Raw genomic sequence first — 12052 nt, 5'->3', positions numbered from 1 at the left:
GCATGTGTGTGTGTGGAAAGTGCTGACGCTAATGCGGTAAATGAATTCTATTTTCTACACTCCTAAGCCAACATTTACCCTGCTAGCGAATTCACCAAACCCACCAACCACAACAAAAGGTGGGCTAATTCATTTACAGGGGCAGTGGCTGAAACCCCCTGGACTGATGACAGCTGGCGCCTGTCCCCTCCCGCCTTTCTGGAAGCTTCCTTCTGCGTTGTTACCTTTCATCGCTGCGCCTCGCCTCCATTTATTAGATAAAATGTCAGTGGTGGGCAGCTCTGTCAGCCATAATGGATATCCATCGAGGACAAGTGGGGAGGGTGGAGGGACTTTAAATTCAATATGGCCCTAAAACTGTGTGTGAGAGTGGCTGTATGGATATATATATATATAAATATATATTTATATCTAGCCTGGATTGTGTCCCGGCCTACACAAATGATGCTTGGGGGACCTGTCGTATCACTAAGTGATAGTATCAAACAATTTACCAGAATCAATATTTCCCATTCATCTCTTTAATGCAATATGATCTCCCCTGCCCGTCTAGCTTATGTCTTACCAATATCTGATTGAATTCTGCTAAGCTCATGCATCACACTTAGGCGCCCATGGTGTTTGACAGTCAGTGATTACGTACACACACACAGAAACACACACACAACCCCTCATAACACACACAGAGGCACTATAAATAAAGATGCATAGACTTTCACCATCAATCAGTGTTTTTATAAGGCTTCACAGTATTTCAAGCACAGTTTTGTGTAATATCTAAGAGCCATTTAGAAGAAGAAGAAGGTGTGGAAACACTCCAGCAGTTATACTTTTCTGCATGCTGTTTACAACTGAGCGCAAGTCGAAGGAAGCTTGAGCATGTGTCAGCATGGCTGGTTTTGTCTCACCCGTATGTTCTTGATCTGGAGGCTGCCCAGCTCCAGCAGAGACATGCGAGGGTCTTTGCCCAGCAGACTGACTCCGTCCTTCCGCCAGCTGATGGTGGGAACAGGCTCGCCGGAGGCCTGGCACTTCAACAGAGCTACACTGTCCACACCCAGCGTCTGGTTGGCCGGACCCTGACGGATGATTGGTGGAGGCCTGTCCGTCAAGACTGAAGAAATGAGAGAGAAAGGAGGGAAAAGAAGATGAAATGATCAGTGGCCTATGACTTTCTCGCAGTACTGTACTCCACCAGGTTTGGCTTGATGCAGAGTGAAGGAGAGGTGTCTACTAAAATTAGCACCCACATCACAAAGCAGGATAATGCCAGGGCCGGCCTGCACTCTGCTGGATGTGAGGGTTTATCTGCCCGTTCTGTGGTTAAACCACAGGGCCATGGCTAGCCCCTGGCATTCTGGGGGAAAGAGCAGCGGAATAGCTGACTCCTGTTTTCCAGTTCAGTGATGTGGCAAGGGTGAGGCAGTTTGGTAGTTTCCAGTTACTGCCTGCGCTCCTCTGACATTTACAGCCCCTACATTACTAATATATCTCACTTTAATAGTGTGTGTGTGGTCGGAGTAAATACTTTATTATGGCTGTGAGTGAGGGAGTGCAGGAACAGGGGAGGCATCACCTGTGGAATATGAGGCAAGGCCTAGAGGAGCAGGCAGGAGGCTGCTGTATGCTGAGGCTGCTGTATAATATCTCAGGTTTTGATGGGAAAGCTTGATCTAAACTGATGTATATAGATTGGAGTTTCTTCAAGGTTGTGGAAAAGCACCCTGATTGGCTCTTTATAAGGCTGCTTGAGAGAATGCCAAGACTGTTCAAAAACTAGGAGGGTAAGGACAAGCGCATGCCTCCTCCAATACATGTGATGTTTCAATCTGCCACCAATAAAGAATCGCTAGGCAGCCAACGCGCTCAGAGGAAAGAGCCGGATCCTCAGTGGGCTCCATCTACCCACCCAGACATAGCATGGCCAGTTGTAGTCTCTCAGGCTCTGGCTGCTGATGGCCACCCACTGCACAACTTGCAGGACTTAAAAGATCTACTGTCAGATACCACACAACGCCTTCAGAGGCAGCACAAAGGGGGACCTTTTCAATATGAGACAGGTGGTACTAATGGTATGATCAGTGTCTAGCATTGCTGTTGGGCCAAAACCTCAAAAGTCACATTTCTACTTTATGAAGAGGCATGTCTGAACTCCAGACTGCTACAATGCAAGTCTAACTAAATTCTAATCACTAAACTAATATAGGAATTTAGACCAAGCTCTGTCGTATGGGAGCATAAGTCTCTATGTATGCCTGGGAAAGCTCACATAACCCACAGTTCCCAGGTCAGTGGAGAGCATGTATCTCTCTGAGGTGAATAATACATTGTCTCCTGGCCCAGAGGCAGCGGTAATGAGCAGGTGTGGATTAATGAGAGCAGACCTGAGGGTGCTAATTACTGAGTCTACCTCTAACCTTTTAGACCATCTCCACTAAGATCTTTCTTCCTCTCTTGCTCTCTCTCTCTCTCTCTCTTTCGGTTTCTCTCAGCATTTCTCCTCCGCTCACTCATCATCAGATTTCCCCAATGAACCTTTTGCATGAAGGATGGTATTTACACTGTCCAAATCTCCACAGGAATGCTCCACAGGGCCCGCAGATGAGGAGTTGCCATCTTAATTCATCAAGAAGGATTACCCTAATCTTAGTTTATCCCAGAGAAAGATCTCCTCACATATCCAGCTATCTTCCTGTAAGCCATAAAGAAGGGAAAAGTCAGCATCATTTACTGATAGACAGACACTAACGTGGCTTAATGACTGTTCTGAGATTCAACCGCATTGTCTGCCTGTAGTGTATGCGAAGAGCTGGTAGCAACTCGGGAAACTGCTAAGTTTGTGGGGTGTTCTAGAGCCCCTGGAGCTAAGGTGTACCAAGAATTAACTTCTTGCACATTGAGGGCCTCCAAACAGCACTTAAACAGTGGTGCCCCATGGGCCATGGATGCCAGAGGGAAACAACGACTCGGGTGAGTGGTACAGCGCAATCGGCATGCCACAGTGGAGCAGTTAACCTCTATCATGAACACTTTCCATCACCTAAAACAGTCCATGCCATGACATCTCGCTAGTGTCATCTGAGCCAAGGGTGGACATTCCCACTATTAGCTAGGTGGTCATAATATTCTGATATGAATGTATGACGTGTATTTCATAGGTTTCCCATGATGTAAGCTCTTTCATATAACTTAAAGTGGCCTACTTTTGTATGTATGTGTGTGTTTGTGTGTGTGTATCTGGACAACACTATGTGTACGTAACTGTGTGTGTTTGTATGTGTAAGAGAGAAAATGCCATGACAGATTGATGTGCGCTTGGTCAGACTGTTAGTCAGAGTGGGTCCTTGGTGGTGTGTAGTATGTGTGAGGAATTTCTCATTACGTCTCTCCTTGAACCTGTCAGCCTCCTGCTACCCCCCATCACACCCCACCTCACCCAACTCCAGCACTAAATCACAGTTTGCGCTGCAGGTGTGGCTCTGATCACCTACCCAGCACACACACACACACACACACCCCCTCATACATCTCAGTTTCAACTGTTTTCCCCCACCTGCCTGCCTCCATATCTCCACTATCCCAAGCATTCCAACATGAGGTAGTATTAAAGGTGAAGTTCACAGTGAAGCACAGCAATACACACATGCGTGTAATGCAGAACAAGTGTGAAAACATATCTACATGCTTTTAGAAGGCAAGTCCTAAACCTGGAGGTTTGGGGCGAAAGGTTATTCTATTTAATAATGTCCATTTATATTTGGGAGTCTTTTTAAAAGGATATTTCAGGGACATGACTTTCTGCTGTCTCCACAGAGAAACCCACTGTTCAGCTTCTTTGTAAGGAAATCTTTATTTAAAATTTCAAGGACGTTTTACTTATTTGGCCTAAACTACTATGAAACTATGACATGGTCAGGAAACTTTAGCAGATCACAAGCCCAGCCTGTGACAGGCTATTTACAGGCTAGTTACCCATGCTAGTTATAGGCTAGTTATACAGTTAAATGGTTAAAATGGTTTAGGTTAAACTTTTGAAATTGAACCTAGAATTAATATTCAGCTATAAATCCTAATGTAGAAACCATTATTTGGCAACCATTTGGTATAGCAAATCTTTTGGAGTCCCACAGGGTTCTATTTTGGGGCCTGATGTTAATTACAACAGTAATACAGTTATGAGAGTGACGAAGTGTAGGCTTACATACAGGGTCTAATTGGTTAATAAAAAGCAAATAACCTGACTATATAGCACATTAATAGTACAAACAAGCTGTCTTACATTCTGTGTCATACATCTAGGAAACATCCTGAAAACTCTATTTTCAGGAATGAATTAGTGGTTTATTAAGTTCATGTTCTTTGTTCAGTAAAGCCTGAATTAGATTTCTCTACATAATTAATTCACTATGCATTAGGCTGTTTTGTTATTTATTGTGACCTTTAGAGGTCTGTTATGTAAAAACCTCTAAGAATTAAATCATTAGCTGTAATAACGCACAATAAACACTGTTACCACTCTGTTATGCAAATTATTGATCATGAATTTTTATCTTAATCTATGTTATAAGTGTGCAATTGCCTTTTGATTCATATAGGTTCTAGACAGAGCCAGTAATAAGAGTCCAATAAGTCATTAATGCATCAAGAAAAGTGATTTTCTAAAGTGAGTTTTTACTCATCACTTATTAGAGAATAAAAAGCACTAAATAAGTATTTAATGGGTCAATTTTAATGACTCATTAAACACTAAATAGGTGTTTAATGGGTCATCACATTTTCAGTATCTATTCATACTATCTTGGCTGAATAAACATAACCCCTATTATTACAGTACGTGTTCCATACAAGAGTTCAGTTTATCAGCTTTTGGTTGTTAAAAAGGGTTAAATGACTTGACGACGTGATTGTTGTGTAATGGACAGTCAAGGTGCTACATGTTCAACGAATCCCTAATTACAGACTAAACATCACAAAATAATGTGCATAACAGGGTGGTACCATAGTGTTCATTTTGCATTATTACAAGTAATAATGCATTTGTTGTGATTTTCACATAACAGACCTTACACTGAACAAAGGTCAAGACCTCAATAAACCCTTAATTTGTAAATATTCTAAATCAAAATGCTTTAAGTTTTTAAGTTTTAAGACAGTCAGGTTAAATATGTTATTAAATGAACAATAAATCATGTAGCTACAGTAGCTAATTCACAACTAATTAACAATCTTTGAATGTGATCCATCGATATAAACTCGGCTACCTGTGATGAAGAGATTAGTGGGAGAACAGTGGATCTTCTTCAAAGCCAGTGAGTCATTTGTTGCTGTTATTTTGTTCCAATATTAGCCCGTCACTGATGCAACCACATGTAAACAAACAGTGTTACTGCTCCTCATTCAGCCTCCCAAAATGTGCATTCCCCCAATCGGGACCAGCTCTGTCAAGTCTGTCAGTCAGTTAGTCAGTCAGGGATGTTGACTACTCCTGTCTGACCCCATGAGTGATCTGGCAATAACATTTCTCTTCTTTTAGAGTAAGTTGATGCACAGTTGCTATAACAACGCTCTAAGAAGGTGGAATCTGCGCCATCCGGCCTGCCATTCACTTCATTTTGTGCTGCACAATCAATGGTGCGCAGGGAAAATTCAAGGCCAAATTCCTACTCAGCCTCTAACATCAATAGAAAAGCAGCATAAAGAAGTGTTTTTTCTCTTCTGACAGTTACGTACACACCGCAGAGTGGTTCTCCAAGCGTATTTGATCTGGTATAGAGACTCAATCGCTAGAGAGTTTGTTAGTGAGTTTCAAAGAAATGGTTGACAGATGAATAAGGTTTCTAAACCTATCAGAGAGAGAATTTCTCCGCTGAGCTTTTCAGAGAGAGAGACAATACAGAGCTCTACAAGATGTCAAAAGGAACTTCAATTACAAAGGTGTATTGTTTGTTTCATGTACTATCGAAAGAAAAGCATGTGGAAAAATGTGACTTAGGAGGAAGAAGGTCGTTGAGTTTGGCACTTTCAAAGTTATGGCACTTAAGTAAAAGTAAGATTTCACATCAGATAGTGTCAAATGAATCATAGTGAATTGTGTAGAAATGTTGTGCACTCAAAAAGTCTCAGAGTGGCTCAGCAGTCTATTGTGCTGCCACTATGGCCCAGAGGTTGCAAGTTCCCAAGCCATGACACTTTGCCATCAGCAGCCAGAGAAAAGCACAGAAGAAAGAATCAGAAAATAATGAAATAAAATAAAACAGACAGAAAAGGAAAAGCCAGAAGCAGGACAGGTCAGGCTTCAGGCATTTTCCCATTAGGGCTGGACTCTGCTCTGATCCACTCCAGCACTCACCATCTGTGACCTCCAGTTGGGCTTTGGCCAGAATGCTGCCGGCCACGGTCAGCGCCTGGCAGATGTAGTAGCCTGCGTCTGCCCGCTGCACGCCTGTGATGGTCAGATCTCCGCTGGGCGACACTGAGAAGCGACTGTTGGGCTGCTGCGGCTGGTTGGGAAACAGCAGGTTCTGCACAAACAAATGAGGAGAAGAATATGAGTGGATGGCTCTTTGTATAAACTCACAGCTTCACAGTTTTCAATCACTCCTGGAACGCTATTCATTTGACAGTGCTAAAGGGCATTATAACAAGCCTGGTGGTAGAACCCAAGGTGTTCTAGATTCTAGTACATTTGAATGTGCAAGGATAGCTCTATGTTCTTTACTGTGAGCTGTGAAGGCATTATCAGACACTACACACTAAACAGTATTACTAATAGCAAATACAGCATGGGTTCACAGTAGAACAGGGTGGTAGGGCTGTGTATTGGCAAGAACCTGGTTATACGACATCTATCATGATAGAGTAGCATGTAAGCCATTAAGTAAAAATTTTCCAAAACATAATATTGCGATATATTGATATATCGATATATCGATATTCTCTTACACCTACAGTATAGTGGGAGCTTGTGAAACCAGAGCTGCTCCCCCACAAATGTTCCCCTCTATGTAACCGATCTACTTCTTGTCTGAGTTAAGCACCATGGCCAGTACCAGATACCATCTACAGGCCAGATCCCATGCTAGGTTGATTTCCCGATGCTTCATGCTCACCCATTCCCGCCAGGCGTTAGCGCTAACCCCATATAAACAATGTGTCTCAATGACCGCTGTAATTGCTGTGTCCTGCATTGTTTACAAGCTGCCTCTCAAGTGGAGGCCTCGGCTTCAAATGGGGTCGGCGGGTGAGCTTATTCGTGGAGCGAGTGCCGCGGTGATTCATTGCTAATTCAGATCCGCTCGTCAGTTTAGACCGTTTGCTAATTAACGGGATAACGAGCAAGCTTTGTTAATGGCCACCAGAGAGCGAGCAGACTCTGAGCCTTCACCTCTACCTAACGCAGTGTATCCTGCAGTCCAGCCCACTTTGCCTCTCAGCCATTTTTTTTTCATACTTGCTTTCTTTTTCTCAATCCTCAAAGCTGACAGAAGAGGAAGACATTAGCTGGATTCAATTACACCTAATGACTTTAATGCGGGAAATTATTCTGCGTGTGTATTTTTTTTTAATTAGCCTTTCCAACCATGAATGCATGATAGATGTCCACTCTATTATCCTCAAGTGTGACTGAAAGGCTTCTTCTCTATGTGGCTAATTACTTAATTGCTGCTGTAAAATATTGACGTATCTTGTTTAAGTCAAGAACACGCCCACAAGAGTAGAGACATGCAGGTCTACAACTCTGTAAGTGAGAGACACAGATCCTATATTGGAGTTTTCATTACAGAAAGACCCATCATTCTGTTACTGATACATATTGAATGGGTATGAAAATGATCATACCATTGTTATGATGTGTGTGAGTTTTCTGTATGGAAAGTACTACCATACTCATTGTGTAAGTGGCACTTACAGTAAGTGAGTCCAGGCCTGGGCTGAGTGTGTGCCTATGTGGCTCAGAGAGCAAGGCTAAGAGCCGTTCTTTTGAGTGCTGTGAAGTAAGGGCAGGTATGAGGGTGCTGAATTGGACTGGGTAAATGTCGGCAGTTAGATAAACCCCTTTTTTTTTGTATGTCCACAAACCAATGCCCAACAGCTGAGCTCAGAAGAACAATTGATACTGACACTGCCATCAACTACTGAGAACATTGGCTGTTGATAGACAATTTGCAAACATTATATGATGCTGTCTATTGAAAGAGGTCACCAGATTTGAACTTTAGGCTGAACTAATTATAATGCAGCAACGAGTCTGCAAATAGGAGGTGGTTGGGGGTGGGGCTATAGTCAGTAGTGTTGATGCTAATGAAGATGGAGGAGAAACTAAACGCTGCTGTTAGCTCACATCCAGAGCTGGTCAACTGAATCCTAAAGATCTGTAAAGACAGTCTGAGGAAGCTGATCTTCACCATCCAACAGCAGCAGCCCCAGGCAGATTTGGTTTGAATCCTGGTGTTAATTTTTTTTTAAAGCGAAGACCCTACCATGTAACCCTGGCATTTTAGGCAACACAATCAAATGAATGAGGTGCTATTAAGCTATAACAGTGAAGAATGCACATGTGGTCTCACCTGGCTGCCTTCTTTCTGCCAGAACACCGCCGGCTGAGGGTTCCCTTTGGTCTCGCAGGGGAAGGTGGCAGTGCGCCCCTGAGCCACAATCTGGTCCCGTGGCCGGATCACAAACTGGGGTGGTGCTGGGTCAGACAAGCAAACGTAGCACAGGTTAGGATGGCATCACGACACTTCGCACTCAGGCACCAGAAGCAGAAAGTGGAACTTCTGAGCATCCACAGAGTCAGTTCCACCGCAGCAAACAACACACAGTTTCCATGCAGCATCCCACGGTCACCTGCACTCTGCCTCTTTTCTGTTTGTTTTGCAGAGGACAAACAGCGAGGGCTGGGGCATCGCCACGGCAACCACAAGAAGCCATTCATCCAGAACAGGGCATGGGTAAAGGGAGAGGTTTGGATGAATGACGGACAGTGCCTGAACACGGCAGGGGCACTGCTCTTACAAACCGGGGGGGGGGTTAGTCATAACACACAGAGCAGGGGACAGCGTCTATCGCACCACAGGACGCTGAGCATCATGCCTTGATCCACTGATGTACTCTCCCATTGCTATCTAATAACCTGTCATCATCTGCAACAGGCTTAAAACTCCAACTTCCCCAGATATTCCACTGTATTCAAATCTAATATAGTAAGCAGTTCTGTATTTTAGTGCAATTTAGTTCTGCATTTAATAATAAATGCTCAAATTTAAAGGTATTAAATTTGTATTTTCCTTGGCAGTGACATTCGGAAAACCTCAAGCACTGAAAATATAGCATTAACCAAAACAGGGCTGTAAAACATTACATAACAGTCTTGACTCACTTTATTTACCCACCAACTTCCACAGATCCAGTCCACTAGCGAAAGCCTATCGAATCTAAATGCAGCAGATATTTTGGAGCAGATTAAACGTCTAGAAGCTAATGCTAGGCCGTCAGAAGAAGAGCTGACTGGAGGAAGCTGGGGAAGCAAATAGTTGCTAAGCTAAAAGCTAACTCTGCCAACCAGCTCCAATCACTTCAGCTGGCTAACCACACATCGGCTAAAGAGGATGGCAACATTGTACGCTAAGATTTGTAAATGATTACAAAAAGCAATTACACAATCCTTGTTACAATGCTAAGCTAAGCTAGGCTAGGCTGGACAAGGCTAGGTCTTTTTTTATGTTTTTACACCAATTTTTGACAAGCCCACCATAAAAGCAAAATCTGTGTGTTTCATTCAGACGCAAAATAACAGGGTGGTAAATAAACAGGGTGGTAAAACTGCATCTGAGCATTTTTCACCTTAATTTACTTGACATACTTACTTACTATTTACTTAACTTAATTATTCTATAAACACTTTCAGTGACACCTTTAATGTCAAGTGACACCAGGTCAGTTAACCGCCTTTCCAACAAGGACCACTTAATTCCCCCTTAATTCCCAAAACATGTGTTTTTAAAGACATACTGGGAGCAAGCTCTCAAACTGTGAAGGAAACCCTAATAAGGAAGAAGTATGAATACGCCTCCACAATCACCTAGGACCTTAAACCTCCACTCAGAACCACTACGTCACACTAACAAGGTTGAGGCGTCATTTCCCTAAATAAACAAAAACGGCGCTTCCCCTTCTGGTCTTCAAAGGCAGAAAACGGCAGAGGGAGTTACCGTGGAGATAAAGTATTATCGCTCAGCTGTCACACTCCCTAGAAGATTTGCAGCGTGTTGGTTTCAAGGTTAGCACAAAGTTCTTATTTCAGAGCATGAATTAGGCTTTAGCTGAGCACCGTGAAACATACTTTTGGCTCCTGTGGCCATTCTGTCTTCCTCCTCCAATCAAAAAGCAATCATTTAAAAGGAAAGGTGTACACTCTGAACTGGACGCTTCCTTTTCTCTGTGAGGGGTCAAAATAAATCAGGGCTGAAGGTCAAAAACAACTCATTTGTAGGATTTACACATTTTTGTCACAGTGGTGCTACTGTTGCTAAAAACGGCTTAATGACTGTAAGACTACATTTGCCAGAATGCTTCCAGCTACTTTAAGTTGCAACCAACTACTGGTCCCTGTACAGAAGTACTGCTTATACAATGGGACTCTCTGGACCAGTTAATCATGAACCTTCAGGGGGTATAAAGCCCCCAGCATTGAGCTGTGGACCAGTAGCACTGTGACCCAAATCTTTTGGGATGAGGTGGGTTGGTGATCATCCGACATCCTACATTTATGGCATTTAGCAGACGCTCTTATCCAGAGCGACTTACAAGGTTACTGGTATTACAGAGGTGGGTCAGTGTCGTGTTAGGAGTCTTGCCCAAGGACTCTTATTGGTGTAGCACAGCATAGTCACCCAGACCGGGAATCGAACCCCAGCCTCCCACATGGTGTGGTATCTCAGTGGCAGGTAGTGGTTTGTTGCGCCACAATCTAATCTAAACGCAATCTAATCCGAACAGCAATTCTTCAAACTCTAGTAGAAAGCCGTCTTCCCTGGAAAGTAGAGACAGACAAAAGCAGGATAACATTTTTTAATTACCCTTAATTTCAGAAGAAGCAATGAATGAGCAGGTGTCCCAATACTTTTGTCCACATAGCGTATTCAATTTCAATTATATTTAAGTACAAAATAGTCATGTCAACCCTTCAGTACAGTAAAAACATACAGCCTCTCAAGCCTGATCTATTAATACTGTAGCTCACAGGCACGGTGCTCAAACAGCCCAACTGGAAACGAATACAGGTGGAGGACAACGAGCACCCAAACCACCCTAACAGATGGAGCGGCATTTAGTGACGGTCCAGATTTCCCCAGCACTGTCACGCCGCCCACAGTTTACAGCACAAAGACTGACCGAGAAACAACACCACCACTTCATCTTAATTTCTAAAGGAGCATTTCCACCCTCATCACAGCTGCTAACAGTCAAAGGAGGCGGCGGCAGCGCGTCTGATTTATGGAGCCGGTTTTGCCTTTGTGTGGCTGTACCCATCTCCAAGTCGAACGCACTGAAGGAAGTTACAGATGGTGCTAGATTTACAAGGCCCCAATCTGGCCCTGCGCTACTGGAAGCACTTCTGCAAGTTTGGGTCAGTGACAAAGGCTTTCAATCACACTTTGGATTGTTTCCCCTCTACTCTACAGCACGGTGGCACCGACTGGGCAGGAGATGCCAGTCACTCAGAGTGTTTGATTAAGAAGTTGGGGGCTGATCTCCATTACTGGACGGGTCTTAAAATCGGTTGGCTCTGTTTGTAGATGGACTACAGTCTCAAAACACACATACTCGTTCTCACACATACACCCACCACACACACAGAGTGCCTTTGATTCACGCTCCCTAATGAGTGGAGGGAGGCCTGTTGCACCCCAAGAGGAGAATAGCTGATCAAGTCCCCATATTTAATTCATGATGGCCAACATCTGCCCACTGTTGCAACACAAAAACACACACTTCGGAGTGCTTTAAACAAACAAGCTACACTGAACACACACACACACACACACACACA

At 43.6% G+C, this 12052-nt stretch overlaps 1 protein-coding gene across 8 annotated transcripts in view; it reads right to left on the bottom strand.

Moving 5' to 3' along the window:
* The window catches only part of robo2 (roundabout, axon guidance receptor, homolog 2 (Drosophila)), a 573599-nt gene that overhangs the window by 64357 nt on the left and 497190 nt on the right, over positions 1–12052 (bottom strand). For all 8 annotated transcript variants that reach the window (XM_072691588.1, XM_072691590.1, XM_072691589.1 and 5 more), the window contains 3 exons: positions 8568–8692; positions 6350–6521; positions 909–1114 (listed from right to left, as the gene is read on the bottom strand). In XM_072691588.1, coding sequence (XP_072547689.1) covers positions 909–1114; positions 6350–6521; positions 8568–8692 — 503 coding nt within the window. The remainder of the gene's footprint in view (positions 1–908; positions 1115–6349; positions 6522–8567; positions 8693–12052) is intronic.

Source organism: Salminus brasiliensis, chromosome 11 (assembly GCF_030463535.1).
Source record: "Salminus brasiliensis chromosome 11, fSalBra1.hap2, whole genome shotgun sequence".
Taxonomy (NCBI): domain Eukaryota; kingdom Metazoa; phylum Chordata; class Actinopteri; order Characiformes; family Bryconidae; genus Salminus; species Salminus brasiliensis.
This window is presented reverse-complemented; position numbering and strand designations above follow the sequence as displayed.